The 19155-nt window shown below is 47.7% G+C and overlaps 1 protein-coding gene across 1 annotated transcript; it reads right to left on the bottom strand.

Annotated features, from left to right (window-relative positions):
• Positions 1-2186: 2186 nt before the first annotated feature.
• On the bottom strand, positions 2187-19128 carry wdr73 (WD repeat domain 73). Its single transcript, XM_072262463.1, has 8 exons — positions 18717-19128; positions 15911-15978; positions 13527-13615; positions 12708-12796; positions 10513-10580; positions 7144-7308; positions 5857-6204; positions 2187-3291 (listed from the first exon to the last, which is right to left on the bottom strand). The coding sequence occupies exons 1-8, from the start codon at positions 18770-18772 to the stop codon at positions 3062-3064; spliced, it is 1113 nt and encodes a 370-aa protein (XP_072118564.1). The 5' UTR covers positions 18773-19128; the 3' UTR covers positions 2187-3061.
• Between the last annotated feature and the right edge of the window lie 27 nt (positions 19129-19155).

The raw sequence follows: 19155 nt of genomic DNA, 5'->3' as shown, positions 1-19155 counted from the left end.
ATGGTTAGAGTATTTGTTGATTGGTAAGAGGCAGTGAGTGGAAATAAAAGGATCCTTTTCTGGGGAGTGGGGCTGAGGGAAGGAAATATTGATTTAATGGCGGAGCAGACTTGATGGGCCAAATTACCTAACTCTGCTCCTATGTCTTATGGCCACCAAGCAACAGAACCCATTGTTTACCAGCTGTCACCAAGCAACAGGGGGATCTCTTTCCACTATTTCTTTGCTGTACCTTGCCACATATTGACAGTTGCTTAAACCTCTGATGTGGCCAGTTAGCATTTATTGTCCGTTTGCTGACAACACGACTGTTGTTGGCCAAATCAAAGGTGGTGACAAATCAGCACACAGGAAGGAGAACAAAAATCTGGTTGAATAGTGCCACGACAACAATCTTTCACACGTCAGCAAAACCAAAGAACTGATTATCGACTTCAAGAGAAAGAAGTTGGAGGTCCATGAGCTAGTCCTCATCAGGGGAACAGAGGTGAAGAAAGTCAGTCACTTTTCATTCCTTGGCATTATCATATCAGAGGAACTGTGCTAGGACCAGCACGAATGCCATTTCAAAGAAGGCACAGTAGCACCCTTACTTTCTTAGTATTTTTCAAAGATTTGGCATGTCATCTAAAATGTTGACAAACATCTACAGATACACAGTGGAGAGTATACCGACTGCCCGGGATGGAAACACCAATGTCCAGGAGTGGAAAAACCTACAATGGTGGATACAGCCCAGTCCAACATAGGCAAAACCCTCCCAGCTCACGTCCCTTTTTATTGTCATTTCGACCATAACTGCGGGTACAGTACACAGTAAAAACGAGACGGTTTCAGGACCATGGGGCTACATGAACAATACAAAAACTACATTGAACTACGTAAAACAACACAAAACTACAGTAGACTACAGACCCACCCAGGACTGCATAAAGTGCACAAAACACTGCAGGCATTACAATAAATAATAAACAAGACAATAGGCACAGTAGAGGGCAGTAGGTTGGTATCAGTCCAGGCTCTGGGTATTGAGGAGTCTGATGGCTTGGGGGAAGAAACTGTTACATAGTCTGATCGTGAGAGCCCGAATACTCCGGTGCCTTTTGCCAGATGACAGGAGGGAGAAGAGTTTGTATGAGGGGTGCGTGGGGTCCTTCATAATGCTGTTTGGTGTGGCTTATTTTATCATGTGCCTCCAAGTACCCCAAAACCATGTCCTTAAGAATTGACTCCAATGTCCTCCCAACCACTGAGGTGAGACTAAATGGCCTAAAATTTCCTTTCGTCCACCTCTCTTCCTTCTTGCAGAGTGGAGTGATATTTACAATTTTCCAGTTTTCCAAAACCATTCCAAAAGCTAGTGATTCTTGAAATATCTGTATCAATGTGCAAAGAGGTCCTTCTGCAGTTGTACAGGGCCCTGGTGAGACCCCATCTGGAGTATTGTGTGCAGTTTTGGTCTCCAAATTTGAGGAAGGACATTCTTGCTATTGAGGGAGTGCAGCGTAGGTTCACGAGGTTAATTCCCGGGATGGCGGGACTGTCATATGTCGAAAGATTGGAGCAACTGGGCTTGTATACTCTGGAATTTATGAGAGGGGATCTGATTGAAACATATAAGATTATTAAGGGATTGCACACGCTAGAGGCAGGAAACATGTTCCCAATGTTGTGGGAGTCCAGAATCAGAGGCCACAGTTTAAGAATAAGGAGTAGACCATTTAGAATGAAGTTGAGGAAAAACTTTTTCACACAGAGGGTTGTGGTTCTGTGGAATGCTCTGCCTCAGAAGGCAGTGGAGGCCAATTCTCTGGATTCTTTCAAGAAAGAGTTAGATAGAGCTCTTAAAGATAGTGGAGTGAAGGGATATGGGGAGAAGGCAGGAACAGGGTACTGATTGTGGATGATCAGCCATGATCACAGCGAATGGCGGTGCTGGCTCAAAGGGCCAAATGGCCTACTCCTGCACCTATTGTCTATTGTTTTTGTTGATTTTATTGTGTTTCTTGGTATTTACTGTGAATCCCTGAAAGATATATATACTTCTTACTTTGAACTATGACAACACACATAAAATGCTGGAGGAACTCATCTATAGAGGGCAATAAATGGTTGAGGTTTCAGGGGAAGAAGGGACTTGGCCTATTGTAGCGTGGATGAAATTACCGGAGAGACAGAGTCACTGGTAGATACAAAGCAGCTTCTTTATTCAACACAACAAGGTACAGCAGGCATCTACAGACGGAGACGCTTTCGGGAGAAAGGTCTGCTAGCCCAATGTGGACTCGATATTTATATGCTAACCACAAAGGCAATCGCTACTTAAAAAGTTATAGACAATGCTTCCTATTGAAGCTACATACAAAATATCACACCATCCTTTCCTTCCGACGCCAACATGTCTGGGTTGGTATCCACAGCCTTTAAGTATGCAAGTTAAGTCTACGATACATTTATTTGGCATTTCCCGTGCTAACATAGAAGACAATTAATATTTATAATGTATAGATAATACTGTCTTCCAAACTACAGCATCAGGTCAAACTACTGTGCCAGAAGCATCGGGTATTCACACCTTTTTAGGAAGCGCATTGTTGTGGACTCAATCCACAGTACTTCAAATAGTCAAATAGAAGTCTGGTGGCCAAAGTCATTTAAGTGTAAACAAATCATCTACCCAAAAAAAACTCACTCTAACAGGCCCACAACATTGATTGTTTATTTCTCTCCAGAAATGCTGACTTTCTCCAGCATTTTGTATTGTTCCTGACTTAGCTGTACATACATGCAGAAAACGCGGCACACAGACGCAAACAGACTCCCGTGCACACCCTTCCCACAAATGTGCACCCACACACAATACACATTCTGAGCAATAGGAAGCCCGTGAATTTCTCATCCCTCATAAAAATTAAGGTACTCTGCCCTCCAGAGGGAGTAGGGTCACACGGTGACAATTGGCAGCTGATGAAATGTGGACTGTGGCCACCAGCAACAACCCTCCCACTGACTGCAGCCCAAAGCAGTGAGGTCCAGGAGGGAGCAGGAGATGGCTGATAGATCAGGTCCCATCCTGAGCCACCCAGTCCCACACGTGCAGAGAGCTGTCATCAGCAGCCGAGAGCAGAACTCGCTCCTTCCAGGGGTGCCAAACATGCATGGTGACCAATGGCGGCTCGTGGTCCAACTCCGCACCCACACTGTGGCCCCGGTGGATGAAGACAGGCTCCGCCCGGTGAGGACCTGCAGACCATGAGCCGGCATCGTAGACATGAACAGTGCCATCGAAACCTGCAGGTGCAGAGACACACAACAATCAACGTGTCACTGGCCTCCCATCCCATCCACCGTATCCTCCTAACCGCCCGGGGGCAGTGCTGAGGGTGGGAAGAAACTGACGATGTGGTCAGAGTTTGCATGTTTCATAAATTCACAAAGCACAGGAGCAGAATTAGGCCACTCAGCACATCGAGTCTAATCCACCATTCAATCCCTCTCAACACCATTCCCCTGCTTCTCCCCTTAATCTTTGACAGCCCGACTAATCACGAACCTCTCCACCTCTGCTTTAAATACATCTAATGACACAAAGGTTGGGAGTATTGTGGAGGGCTGTCAGAGGTTACAGCAGTTCATCAATAGGATGAAAAACTGGGCTGAGAAGTGGCAGATGGAGTTCAACCCAGGTAAGTGTGAGGTGGTTCATTTTGGTTGGTCAACTATGATGGCAGAGTACAGCATTAATGGTAAGACTCCTGGCAATGTGGAGGATCAGAGGGCTCTTGAGATCAGATTCTATGGGACGCTCAAAGCAGCTGCAAAGGTTGACTCCGTGGTTAAGAGGGCATACGGTGCATTGGCCTTCAGCAACTGTGGGATTGAGTTCAAGAGCCAAGAGGTAATGTTACAGCTATATAGGACCCTGGTCAGACCCCACTTCTGGTGCTCAGTGGAAACTATAGAAAGGGTGCAGAGGAGATTTACAAGGATATTGCCTGGATTGGGGAGCGTGCCTTATGAGAATAAATTGAGTGAACTTGGCCTTTTCTCCTTGAAGCGACGGAGGATGAGAGGTCACCTGATAGAGGTGTACAAGATGATGAGAGAGGCATTGATCATGTGGATAGTCAGAGGCTTTTTTCCAGAGCTGAAATGGCTAACATAAGAGGGCACAGTTTTAAGGTGCTTGGAAGTAGCTACAGAGGAGATGTCAGAGATAAGTTTTTTTTTAAATAAACACCAGAGTGGTGAGTGCGTGGAATGGGCTGCCGCTGACAGTGGTGGAGACGGATACGATAGGGTCTTTTAAGAGACTTTTGGATAGGTACATGGAGCTTAGAAAAATAGAGGGCTATGGGTAGCCCTAGGTAATTTCTAAAGTAAGTACATGTTCAGCACAGCATTCTGGACCGGAGGGCCTGTATTGTGCTGTAGGTTTTCTGTGTTTCTATGTCTGTGACTTGGCCTCTACAGCTGTCTGTGGCAATGAATTCCAGATTCACCACACTCTGGTTAAAGAAATTCCTGATGTGTGTTCTAAATGGATGTGCTTCTATTCTGAGGCTGTGCCCTCTGGTTCTAGACTCCCCCACTATAGGAAATATCCTCTCTACATCCACTCTATCTAAGAGTTTACCCAGATGCCATGGTCTACTCCCATATGTGACGGGAGGATGGAGAAAAGATAATGACCAGGGTGGGAGAAGTCTTTGATTATGCTGGCTGCTTTACTGATGTAGTGAGAAGTGTAGACAGGGTCCATGAAAAGGAAGCTGGCTCCTGTGACAAGCTAAGCTGTGTTCACAACTCCCTGAAGTTTCCTGTGGTCATGGGCATAGCAGTTGCTATACCAGGCCAGGATGCATCAAGACAGATTATATGGTACATTGATAAATATTGGTAAGAGCTGACTGAATCATGCTGAATTTCTTTAGCCTCCTGAGGAAATAGAGAAGCTGTCACATCAGTGTGATTGAACCAGGACCAGATACAGTATTGGTGATGTTCACACCTAGAAACTTAAAGCCCTCTCAAACTCAAAAAGGTGATGTAGACAGGAGTATGTGCACCAGCTTCCTTTCTGACCACATGCATCCTCTTGGACAGGGCATTAGGCTAAAGGCCAATGAAAGCAAGAAAGACCTTCCCTTGTGTTTATGACTATCAGCCCTGGTACTTCTGACTAATTCCATAATTCCTTGAAAGTGGCACACAGGTAGATAAGGTTATAAAGAAAGCTTTTGGCACACTGGCCTCCATAAATCAATGTACTGAGCACAGCAGTTGGGATATTATGATGAAGTTGTAAAAGAAGTTGGGGAAGCCTAATTTGGAGTATTGTCTGCAGTTGTGTTCACCTACCTACAGATTGAAAGAGTGTAAAGAAACTTTACAAGGATGTTGCTTTGCTGGGATTTGAGGACCTGAGTTAAAGGGAAAGATTGAATAGTTTGGAACTTTATTCCCTGGAGCACAGGAGAATGTGGAGAGACTCGATTGGGGTAACAAGATTATGAGGGGTATAGATAGGGTAAATGTAAGCAGGATTTTTCCACTGAGGTTGGGTGAGACTAAGGCTAGAGGTCACAGATTAAGGGTGAAAGAGAAAATATCTAAGGGAAACCTGACTGGGAACTTCTTCACCGGAAGGTGATACAAGTGTGGAATGAGTTGCGGAATGGAAATGGTGAATGCGGTTTGATTGCAACATTTAAGAGGAGTTTGGATGAGAGGGGCATGGAGGGCTGTTGTCTAGAGACTAGGCAGAATAACAGTTCACAATGAACTACATGGCCTGAAGGGGCTGTTCCTGTGCTATGGCACTCTAGGACTAAGGAACACACACCACCAACCTACCTGACACTGCAAAGTGCTGATGTAGTCGCGGTGCCCAGCTCAGGGATAGGTGGTCACTGCAGATCACTGGCCTGGGTATATCCAGCTCTGCTTGCCCCAGAACCTTGCTCAGGTCTCGACAATCAGTCAGCACCACCTCTCCATCCAAGGACAGTCTCCCCACTGCCGAGCAACCGGGTGCCAGTGCCATTGTCCAATGGCTGCTGCCAGAAGGCAGGCCCGAGTGTCCAATCAGACTTGGGCTCTGCCGCATGTCAGCCAATCGCAGGCGGCCGTTCATTGAGCAGATGATGAAGGTAGAATGGTCAAGGAACTCCAGCATACTGATTGGTTCATGGTCTTCTGCTCCTGTGGGGAAGGTTAACACTCCCATTAGATGGGACAAAGACACAGATTGGGAGCTGAGTTAGTATTCTCCCTCCGTGACTCCCGCTACACACCTTGCCAAACAACTGACGCCTTCCCAACCCCTTCCATGACACATTCCCAAACTGATATCTTCCCAATCCCTCCCACTGCACACATTCCCAAACTGACATCTTCCCAATCCCTCCCACTGCACACATTCCCAAACTGACATCTTCCCAATCCCTCCCACTGCACACATTCCCAAACTGACATCTTCCCAATCCCTCCCACTGCACACATTCCCAAACTGACATCTTCCCAATCCCTTCCATGACACATTCCCAAACTGACATCTTCCCAATCCCTTCCACTGCACACATTCCCAAACTGACATCTTCCCAATCCCTCCCACTGCACACATTCCCAAACTGACATCTTCCCAATCCCTCCCACTGCACACATTCCCAAACTGACATCTTCCCAATCCCTCCCACTGCACACATTCCCAAACTGACATCTTCCCAATCCCTCCCACTGCACACATTCCCAAACTGACATCTTCCCAATCTCTCCCACTGCACACATTCCCAAACCAGCACCATCACAATCCCTCCCACTTCCCACTCCCTCTTTTCATTCAGTCAACTACTGCAACACCGGAAATATTCAGGTCCATTTTCTGTCATATTACACATTTGACCTAATGAACAGAATCACCCACTCCTTTTGCCCAGGACAGACGGTAAGGAGATAGCACCGGTCATGTTTAACCTCCCTATCCCCTTCCCATCTGATCCTCCGCTCACAATGGCCTGATCTGTTCCAGATCTGCACTAAGTAACTCCCTCCGGAGGGAGGAGTGGGCTTCAGTCAGAGGCTCTGCCCCCACCCCTCTCCCTCCACACACCCATCACTCCTCCGGAGGGAGCATCGGATTACCAATTCCGGAGAATAGCACCGACTGCGTCTCAATTTCCTGGACAGTGAGGTCACTGGTCGTCGAACTCCAAAGCACCCGGGGGGTTGGAGAGGAGGTGACAGAAATCCGTGACCACCCGCCCACCACGCTGGAGCATGGAAATGTGGTCAGCAACGAGATGGCATCTGTCATAGGGAGAAAAGCAGAATTAACATCAGAGCCAGGGAACGGTGCACACAAGTGGTGGCCCTTCAGCCCACTGGGCTGATGCTAGACCTTTCAAAGAAGCTATGGTTTACTCCCACTGGAAAACAACTGAGCAGAAAGAGCTGGAGTAACGCACAAAATACAGAGGAACTCAGTAGGTCTGGCAGCAGCTATGAAAAGGAATAAGCAATAGACATTTTAAACAATGACCCATATTCAATTCCGGTGTGGCGCGTGGTCGAGTGGTTAGGGCGTTGGGCTCACGATCTTAAGGTCGTGGGTTTGAGTCTCAGCCAAGGCAGCATGTTGTGTCCTTGAACAAGGCACTTAACCACACACTGCTCCAGTCCACCCAGCTGAAAATGGGTACCGGCAAATGTTGGGGGTTAACCTCGCGATAGACTGGCGTCCTATCCGGGGGGGGGGGGGGGGGGGGAGTCTCGTACTCTCAGTCGCTTCACGCCACAGAAACCAGCATAAGCACCAGTCTGATGGGCCACAAGGTTCAGGACAAACTTTAACATACTCAATTCCATCACTGTAAGGAGTTTGAACATTCTCCCAGTTACTGCATGGGTTTCCTCACACATGAAAGACGTACAAGTTAAGGTTAGTGAGTTTTGGACATGTTACACTGGTGCCAGTAGTATGGCGACACCTACGGGCTGTCCCCAGCACATCCTGATGCAAACAATGCATTTCACTACGTTCCAAAGTAAATTTATTATCAAACCGTATGGCAATTGTCCCGTATCGCATCGCAAAGCACTCCAGCGGGTGGTGAAAACTGCCCAGCAGATTATCGGCACCCAATTGCCCACCATTGAGAACATCTACCATAAGCGCTGCCTGGACAGGGTGAAAAGCATTATCAGGGATGCATCTCACCCTAACCATGGACTTTTTACTCTCCTCCCATCCGGTAGGCGCTACAGGAGCCTCCGCTCCCGCACCAGCAGGCACAGGAAGAGCTTCTTCCCTGAGGCTGTGACCCTGCTGAACCTCACATCACAGCGCTAAGCAGTATTGCACCCATATTGTACTGTCTCAGTACTTTTATATTTGTGTGCTGTAGCACTTTTTTTATTCGCAGTTATTTTGTAAATAACACTATTCTTTGCATTTCTGGTCAGATGCTAAATGCATTTCATTGGCTTTGTATCTGTACTCGGCACAATGACAATAACGTTGAATCTAATCTAATGTCAGCACATCCAATCCTGAGATTCATTTGTGTTTTGATGTACATGTGACAAATAAAGCTAATCATTATCAGCTTTATTTTTCACTGGGTGAACCAGGCTAGCACCTACACATTCACCCATGTATGAGTTGAAGACCACATGACATAGGAGCAGAATTAGGCCACTTGTAGCCACCTAGTCTGCTCTGCCATTCAATCATGGCTGATTATTATACCTCTCAATCCCATTCTCCTGCCTTCTTCCCATCTTTGATGCCCATACTGCTGTAAATATACCCAATGAGTTGGCCTCCACAGCCCTCTGTGGCAGTAAAAACCACAGATTCACCAGGCTCTAGCCAAAGAAATTCCTCCTCATCTGTTTTATATCTACCTTCCTCTATACCAAGGTTGTGTCCTCTGGTCCTAGACCCTCCCACTTCAGGAAACATCCTCTCCACATCCACTGTCTAGGCCTTTCAATATTTGACAGGTTTCAATAAGATTCCCCCTCATTCTTCTGAACTCCAGTGAGCACAGGCCCAGAGCCATCAACTGCTCCTCTTACGCTACCCTTTCATTCCTGGAATCATTCTTGCAAACCTTCTCTGGACCCTCTCCAAGGCCAGAACATCTTTTAGATAAGATGCCCAAAACTGCTCACAATACTCCTTTGCAGTCTGAATAATGCCTTATAAAGCCCCAGCATTACATCCTTGCTCTTATATTCTAGTCTGCTTGAAAATGAATGCTAACATTGTATCTGCCTTCCTCAATACCAATACAACCTGCAGGTTAACCTTTAGGGTACCCTGTACAAAGACTCCCAAGTCCCTTTGCAGCTCTGATTTTTTTTTGAGATTTTCTCCCTGTTTAGAAAATAGCCTTCATCTTTATTTCTTCTACCAAAATGCATGACCCGTGCTATACTCCATCTGCCCATTCCCCAATCGAAGTCCTTCTGCATACTCCCTGATTCCTCAACACTACCTGCTCCTCTATCAATCTTCATACTGTCTGCAAACTTGGCCACAAAACAATTAATTCCATCATCCAAATTCGTGACATATAACATGAAAAAACAGTTCCAGTACTGACTCCTGCAGAGCACCACTAGTCTTCTGCAGCCGTTCAGTCCCCCTTCATTCCCACTCTTTGCCTCCTGCTGTCAACCAATCTTCTATCCATGCTAGGATCTTTCCTGTAATATCATAGGCTTTTTATTTTGTTCAGCAGCCTCGGTTGTGGCACCTTGTCAAAGGCCTTTTGAAAATCCAAATAAACAACATCCACTGACTCTCCTTGGTCTATCCTGCCTGATATTTCCTCAAAGAATTCCAACAGATTTGTCACAAAAGATATCCCCTTGAAGAAACCACGTTGACTTGGCCTACTTTATCATGTGCCTCCAAGTAACTGTTAATAATAAATAAGAGAAAGCCAGCAGATGTTGGAAATCCAGAGCAACAGACACAAAATGCTGGAGGTACTCAGCGGGTTAGGCAAACATATCGAGTGAGACCCTTCTTCAGGACTTAATAATAGACTCCAACACCTTCGCAACCACTAAAGCCAGGTTAACTGACCTATAATTTCCTTTCTTCCGGCTCTCTCCCATCTTAAAGAGTGGAGGACATTTTCCAGTCCTCCAGAACCATTCCAGAATGTCATGATTCTTGGAAGAAATACCATCTGCTGTTCCATTGCCCACTTTCCCGGTTCATCAGTATCCTGCTAGCCACAGACAACTTTCCCCACTGTACCCAGATTCAATGAATTCAGTGTTTAAAAAGCATTCCTCTGACTGGAACTCAAACCAGGATAAGGGAGTGAATAGAACAGAGAACAGTTCAGAATAGGCCCTTCAGACCATGATCTTGTGCTGACCCTTCTCCACAATCAAACCGATGCTTCCCTCCCGCCGCTCTTAGCGCCACGGTCAGTGAGCACTTCACTCCTAGGCGCAGACCCGCCCGCGACCGGAGCCCCACTCACTCACCACTGTCATCGGTTGCCAGTCGCCAGACCTGCAGCGAGGGGTCCGGGGGGCCACTGCTCACCAGCAGGCTGTGGGCAGAGTTAGAGGGCAGCTCAGTAACAGTTCCACGATTTTCCTGTTCAAGATTGTTTAATGTCATTTCCACAACACAAGTGTAAAGAACAAAATAACTGTTACTCCACATCTGATGCAGCACAAAAAAAACAAAGATGAAGAAGTAATAAATATTACAATAAATAGAAATACATAAGAAAGCTTATATACATAGATGGAATGCACATCCATAAAGTCTGTCATAAGGTAACTGACAGGAAATCATATAATGTAGTGCTGCAGGGTTGTTGATCAGCCTTACTGCTTTGGGGAATGTAACTGTTTTTGAATCTAGTGGTCTGGTGTGGATGCTAGGTAGCCTCCTCCCTGACTGGAGTCGAACGAACGGTCCACGAGCAGGGTGGGGGGAAATCTTTCACGACGTTACTGGCCCTTTACCGACACATTTCTGTAGCTACAGTGGCATGCAAAAGTTTGGGCACCCCTGGTCAAAATTTCTGTTACTGTGATACTTGCCAAAGGGGGTGTTGCTAAGTACTGACCATGCAGGGTGCCCAAACTTTTGCTTCGGGCCCTTTTCCTTTTTTGTTATGTTGAAACTGTAAAAGATGCAAATAAAAAAAAGTAATATTAAAGAAATGTGTCATCTTTAACTTTATGCCTTTTGGAAATCAGGTCATCCTTTACTCGTTTAGCTCAGGGGTCCCCAACCTTTTTTGCACCGCGGACCAGTTTAATATTGACGATATTCTTGCGGACCGGCCAACCGGGGGTGGGGTGGGGTGCGGTGTTCAAGTAGGGTTAAACTCACTTTTACAGTTAGGGTTGCCAACTTTCTCAGTCCCAAATAAAGGACAAAAGTAGCAGTCAAATCCCGGGACACTTTACCCCAGGAAAGACTACCATGACTACGAAGCCTTGCTCGGGCACCTGTGTGTGCATACGTGCTGAATTTTTCTCCCACAAATTGGTTTTGCTTTCATCTTCCCGACTATACTGTACATACATTATTTCTACTTTATATAGGCTGTGTATTTATCATATTCCTGCTTTTACTATATGTTAGTGTTATTTTCGGTTTTATGTGTTATCTGGTACAATTTGGTAGGTAGGGTCTGGGAACGCTGAAAAATTTTCCCATATAAATTGATGGGAATTGCTTCTGCGCTTTATGCCATTTCGGCACGAACTGTTTCATAGGAACGCTCTACCTTAACGGGGGAAGTACAGGACAAGGGTGGTCCTGTATGGGACAAACCAATTTAGCCCAGTATACGGGACGTCCCAGCTAATACGGGACAGTTGGCAACCCAATGTTCAAGTTCAACAGTGCATGACAGGGAATGAGGAAAGATGCAGCTGACTCATATCGTTTCCTCGCGGCCCGGTAGCACATGCTTTGTGGACCAGTGGTTGGGGACCGCTGGCTTAGCTATTCACAGTAACAGAAATTTTGACCAGGGGTGCCCAAACTTTTGCATGCCGTTGATGGTGGGTAGGCTGGTACTGTTGATGCATTGGGCAGTTTTGAATATCCTTTGTAGAGCCTTCCTCTACACCACAATGGAGCTCCACCACCTCCTTACCCGAGACCCCTGAACCAGGTTGGGCTCTTCATCGTGACTTGCCCCCCACCCCGTGCCTGGCCAGGCAACACGGTAGCGTGAGCTTCCCCTGAGTGCTCCAATTTCCTCTCACATTACAAAGACTTGTGTATTTATGTTGATTGTGTTTATCATTGTGTCCTTTATCTTTCTGTGTTGTTTTCGGGCTGCATCAGATCCGGAGTAACAATTATTTCGTTCTCCTTTATCCGGTTGTAGGCAGCAAAAGCACTGTGGTGGTTGTTGATGCAAACAATGCATTTCACTGCAGGTTTTAATGTACGTTGTGAGAAAGATTTTCTTTAATCTGTAGTATTCCCACCCATCACATGGGAGACTACAGCTCAGTTCCCCCACACGGAGATGTTTACTAATGAGAGTCCAAGTGCTCTGTCTGTAAGTTTTATTGCCTGTCAGATGGAACAGAGCAGAATTAGGCCATTCAGCCCATCAAGTGTCCTCTGCCATTGCATCATGGCTGACTTACCATTCCACGGGGTGTGAGGGAACCTGGCAGACACTGAGACATTAACATACCTTGTCCCCGCAACGTGCTTCAATTGGTAAACAGGCCTCTGGGAGAACCCGCCGCGCTCCACGCGGAAATCCCTCTCGGGGCAAAGTCCCTGCAGGAGTGAGAGAGAGTGGCATCATCCTGATATACCCTCTGTGGTCTGCCGGAGAGTCTGGAGACACCAAACCCACCCCCCCCCCCACCCCCACCACCTCTTTTCTCTTTGGAAGAAAGGAGGACGGGAGGTGACTTCGTAGCAGTGTAGCAGGTACTCCAGTGGACAACCAGAGCAGAAATGAGGACGCATACCTGGGTCTTTACTTTGTTACGGAGACAGGTGGTGCATGGAACACCCTAACAGCGGGGTAGAAGAGGCAGATTCATTCAGGACATCTAAGGGACTCTTGAATAGGCATGTGGATGACAGAAAATGGAGGGGGTGTGGGAGGGAAGGGTTGGATTGATCGTAAAAGTCAGTGAAAAGGTTCAGCACAACATTCTGAGCTGAAGGGCCTGGACTTGCCGTGGTGTTTTATGTTCTAAAATTATTACAACGTTGACAATAGTCCATTCCATTTTCTGTCTCATTACACATTCAGCCTATAAAGTGCAGTCCCGAAATGGTGAGGAATCTCTGGGAAGACGTGTTTGGGCATTATCCTGTGAGTGATTTCACCCTTCACTGCCGCCATCCATCGGCTGTCCGGGCAGCCTGTCATGCAGGGCAGTAGGGTATGGCCACAGTGCACAGACCGCTTGACATTCACCCATCCCACCTGCCCTCTCACAGACCAGACCCTCCATCACAGTTACCCTCTCTAGGGAATCCCCACTCCCCTCACCTGCTTGTCTTTAGCCGAGAGTTTCTGAGGGAGAGAGAGCTCCTGAATTTCATTGTTCCTCACAGCACTGTAGCCAGCGACACAGATACCTGACAGATAGAGGCGGTCAGATCAATGCTACAGAATCGGTTACTTCCCCTCCAGTCACCCCTCCCACACACACTCCAGCTGCTGGTCTATCTCAACTTGCTGTGCATACATCTGCCTTTTTCCCTGCCATAACACCATATGGGACATGTACAGCACATACAGGGCCACAGTCCTTTGTTGGTCAGGGTCAACCATGGATGCTGCATCCTTGTTTATCATACACAAGCCGGGGCAGTACAATACGGAGAGCAAGCTGTTGCCCATACAGCAGGCTCCTCCTCTCCACACAGCTGATGAATCCAAAGGAACAGTAGAAACTGATACTGTTTGGTACCAGCAGCATCACAGGAGTCACCAGTCAGCAGTGAACTCAGTGTAGGACTGCCTTAGGGACTCCAGCTCTGAATCTTTCCCCTCGGGGTTTATTCCCAAAGCCTTCCCCATCAGTGGGTACAGCCACAAGGCAGCTGAGGTTTCACATCAGAGCTTTCCTTCTCCTCGATGGGCTACCAAGTATGGCTGATGAGCCCCGTCTGCCTGAAGTGATTGATTTTAAGGCGTCAGTAACCTGCATTTCCCCCTTCTCCTGTCAGTGGAAACAGTTCTGCTGGGCTCAGTGGCTGAGCCAGGTATGAGGGCCAGGAGCTGGACGTGGTTGTCAGAGGCTGCTTGAGACACACGCCATTGGGAGCATTTAATAGGTAGTGGGGGCTTATCCGCACTACCTCCCCCGCCTATGACAACCTTAATGAACCAATGGGACACATACGTGCAGTATGTGGATGGCAAATAGACAACAGTAGAGAGGCAAGGAGGAAGAGTAACTCAGAGCCTAATGCCAAAGTTGCTGAAAATCTGAAATAGAAGATAATTTTACAAAAAGAAAAGCAAATGTTAAAATTTGAATGTTTCAGGTTAGTGTAACACTATTACAGTGCCAGTGACACAGGTTCAATTCCCGCCACTGTCTGTACGGAGTTTGTACAATTCTCCCTGTTACTGCGTGGGTTTTCTCTGGGTGCTCCAGTTTCCTCCCACATCCCAAAGACGTACAGTACAGATCAGAAGGTTAACTGGTCACAGGTGTAATGGGCGGTAGGGGCTCATTGGTCGAGAAGGGCCTTTTACCGTGCTGTATCTCTAAAATGAGTAAATTACTAACATTGAACACAGAGACATGGATACTAGAAGGGATCACCAAAACTTAGACAAGCGATCAATGCAGCAGGAAAACATCTGACACAAAGCCGATCCACTATTCAATTACTCTACTTTATTGTCGCCAAACAATTGATACTAGAGCATACAATCATCACAGCGATATTTGATTCTCTGCTTCGCGCTCCCTAGATTACAAATCAGATGCCAGATGCTCTGCACCTTGCAGTTCTATAAAACTCTGGTTAGGCCACACTTGGAGTACTGTGTCCAGTTCTGGTCACCTCACTATAGGAAGGATGTGGAAGCATTGGAAAGGGTACAGAGGAGATTTACCAGGATGCTGCCTGGTTTAGAGAATATGGATTATGATCAGAGATTAAGGGAGCTAGGGCTTTACTCTTTGGAGAGAAGGAGGATGAGAGGAGACATGATAGAGGTGTACAAGATAATAAGAGGAATAGATAGAGTGGATAGCCAGCGCCTCTTCCCCAGGGCACCACTGCTCAATACAAGAGGACATGGCTTTAAGGTAAGGGGTGGGAAGTTCAAGGGGAATATTAGAGGAAGGTTTTTTTACTCAGAGAGTGGTTGATGCATGGAATGCACTGCCTGAGTCAGTGGTGGAGGCAGATACACTAGTGAAGTTTAAGAGACTACTAGACAGGTATATGGAGGAATTTAAGGTGAGGGCTTATATGGGAGGCAGGGTTTGAGGGTCGGCACAACATTTTGGGCTGAAGGGCCTGTACTGTGCTGTACTATTCTATGTTCTATGTTCTTAGCTTCATCCTTTCCAGCACATAACCAAATAAACAATCAAAAAACAAGCTGCAAATGTTGGAAATTCAATACAAAAACAAACACAAAAAATCAACGATAAGTCAGACCCGCCAAGCAGAGAAGCAGGGCAGCACAGTGGCGTAGTGGTTAGTGCAATCGTTTAACAGACGAGGAAACCACAGCAGCCGGAGAAAGCCCAGTTACGGGGAAGTGTTCATAATTCTTACAGAGGCGAGGCTGATCCCAGATCACCGGTGCCGTACAGTCTTACGCTAACTGCGACACCATCGTGCCGCCCAATAATGCAAATACCTGCACAGACTCAAGGGGATAAAGCACAAAACTCATCGTACTTCTGTCCTGAATCCACTCCAGAACCCGCGTTGGTTCCTGCAGTTCAAATACGTGAAGGTCATTGTACCTGAAACAGACAGAGGGAACATGGTGGAACGTGATTTGCTGTGGCTCACCGAGGACATTTGGTCCATCGATACTGGTTCCCGGAAGAGCAACGTTGACAGTCCCTTTCCCCTGCTGCTTCACAGCAGCCCTATAAACGACATCCCGTTAAGAAGGAATGCAGTGTATTATCACTGATGTTGAGGGTTTTCTGATGGTTACATCACCATCCGGTATGGAGGCTCCAATGCAGAGGATTACATGAAGGTTGTAAACGAAGCTATCTCCACCATGCACTCAACCCTCCCTGCCAGAGGACACTTTCAAAAGGCAGCATCCATCAGAAATGACCTTTACCACCCAGTATAGTCTCTCTTTTCATTAACAGTATCAGGGAGGTGGTACGGGAGCCTGAAAATGCAGACTCAACATTTTAGAAACAGGTTCTTTCCCTCCGCCATCAGCTTTCTGAATGGCTCATGAACACAAGAACAATACCTCACCATTTTTACACAATTTACTTCTGTAATTAAAACTAACTTTACGTCTAGTCTCTACCACTGCTGCAAAACAATAAATTTCATAATGTAAACCTGATTCCGATCTTGTGTCTGCCTAAATAGAAATACAAGATATTAACACAGGAGATTCTGCAGATGCTGGAAATCCAAGCAACACACACAAAATGCTGGAGGAACTCAACAGGCCAGGCAGCATCTATGGAAAAGAGTACAGTCGATGCATCAGGTCAAGACTCTTTATCAAAACTTAGATAAATTGTTGACAAGTGTGACTTCTTTAAAATAACAAAATACCTCAGCCTTTCACAAAAAATAAATTACAAACAGGAGAATATCTACAGATGCTGGAAATCCAAGCTGGACAAACTCAGCATGCCAGACAGCATCTATGGAAAAAAGTATAGTCAATGTTTTGGGCCACTGGCCTGCTGAGTTCCGCCAACATTTTGTGTGTGTTGCACAAAAGATAAATTGTTGACAAGTGTGACTTCTTTAATGCAACAAAATACCTGAACCCTTCACAGAGCAGATATTTGAAAATAAGCACTTGACTCACCGAGGTACATTAGGCTTAAAGACCAAGTGGTGGGAAAGGGATCAGTGAAGCTGCTAACAGAGCTGCTACCACACTGGCGCTGGCTGTGTCATCTTAACCCATCAGTCCTACTGGGGCAGAAGCCTTCGACAGCAGTTTGCCAGAGTCATCTGTCTTCATACGTCTGAGCATCCTTCCTCTCCCCGGGATGCTTCCGTTGGCGTTTCTGTAGCTTGAGGATTTTATGGGATGGGGATGTCCAACTGACTCCTTTAGCAGTCAGGCTTAGGACAGACCACGGCAGAGCTGCTGTTTCCCTGGACGTTCCTGTTCCCATCCACACCTCAAAATATTGCCATTGATTGATTATTGTCACATGTAACCTGAACAGTGAACGGTCTGTTTTGCACGCTGTTCATACAGATCAAATCATTGCACGGTGCACTGAGGCAGGCTAGTCAGTCAATCAGACCCTGGAAATTGCCCTAGTAACACGAGGAAACGAATTGAAGCAGCAGAGATGTGGTTTTTGAGGAGGATGCAAAGAATATCATGGACAAAATGAATATCTAACGAGGATGTCATGAAGAGAAATAATGTACGAGATCATGAAAAGACAACGTAACTTCATTGGGCATGTGACTAGGAAAGAGGAGTTAAAATGCACGGTAATTATGGGAAAGATTGAAGGGAAGAAAGCAAGAGGAAGACAAAGACAAATGATGATCGAGACAGCAGCCAGAGAACTGGAAATGAATACCAATGAATTGATCCACTTGACCCAAAACAGGAGTGTGTGGGCCATGGCAGTCAAAGCTCAAACTGGGCATGGCACCTGATGATGATGATGATAGTGATGTGCATAGAGTGGTAAGTTTTGGATTACCCTGTTATTAACTGTCCAGAATGGAAATCCCTCTACCAGATCCGATCCATCCACAGAGCTGAAGTCCCTCATTCCTGGAATCGTTTTGGGAAACATCTCCTCTGCTACCTCCAAGGGTCACATCTTACCGCACCGTGTGTTGTTTCCACTCCAACCCGCACCCCGGGGTCTCGGGCACCCAGTACCTCCCTCCAACCCGCACCCCGGGGTCCTGGGCACCCAGTACTTCCCTCCAACCCACACCCCGGGGTCCCAGGCACCCAGTACCTCCCTCCAACCCGCACCCCGGGGTCCCAGGCACCCAGTACCTCCCTCCAACCCACACCCCGGGGTCTCGGGCACCCAGTACCTCCCTCCAACCCGCACCCCGGGGTCCCAGGCACCCAGTACCTCCCTCCAACCCACACCCCGGGGTCTCGGGCACCCAGTACCTCCATCCAACCCGCACCCCAGGGTCCCGGGCACCCAGTACTTCCATCCAACCCGCACCCCGGGGTCTCGGGCACCCAGTACTTCCATCCAACCCGCACCCCGGGGTCTCGGGCACCCAGTACCTCCATCCAACCCGCACCCCGGGGTCTCGGGCACCCAGTACTTCCATCCAACCCGCACCCCGGGGTCTCGGGCACCCAGTACCTCCATCCAACCCGCACCCCAGGGTCCCGGGCACCCAGTACCTCCCTCCAACCCGCACCTCGGTTTCCAGTACACCGTCTCCCCCACCCCCAACCCAACTATATCATGGAGTCTTTTCCCACCGGTGCTTTTACAGAGAGGCCATTCCGGCCTCTCGGCCCGCTGCTAACCCACTCACTCACCGCCGCAGCGTCTCCACCATCCACGCATCCCACTCGCTCTCTTCCGGCTCCGCCATTACCCGCGTCTCCACGGCAACGCCGTCCGCCAAACCCTGACGTCACGTCCTCCCCGTCCACTCCCGCCCTCAGGAGTCAAACCCCGTCCACCCGTCCCGGGAGCCGGGGTCGACGCCCCGTACCTTCTCGCCGCTGTAACTGCGAGTGCGGTACCACGGCGGAAACAGGGATCTTCCCGGCGAGCGGCGGGCGCAGGCCGTGTCACGTGACCGGCGGGCTTTGTTTTCAACGTTTACCGCAAGCCTTTGGGTTTCCATCCCGCCCGCAACCGCGGCTGCAATGATGTCCGGGACCCGGTCTGCTGAAATAAAGCTGAGCTGAGCTGAGCTGGATGTAAGAGACGGAGTTGCCGGATAACCAATCAGGAGGGCGGCGCTGCCGT

Source organism: Mobula birostris, chromosome 7, assembly GCF_030028105.1.
Source record: "Mobula birostris isolate sMobBir1 chromosome 7, sMobBir1.hap1, whole genome shotgun sequence".
NCBI classification, from domain to species: domain Eukaryota; kingdom Metazoa; phylum Chordata; class Chondrichthyes; order Myliobatiformes; family Myliobatidae; genus Mobula; species Mobula birostris.
Note: the sequence above shows the minus strand (reverse complement) of the source record. Positions and strands in the feature narration are given on the sequence as shown.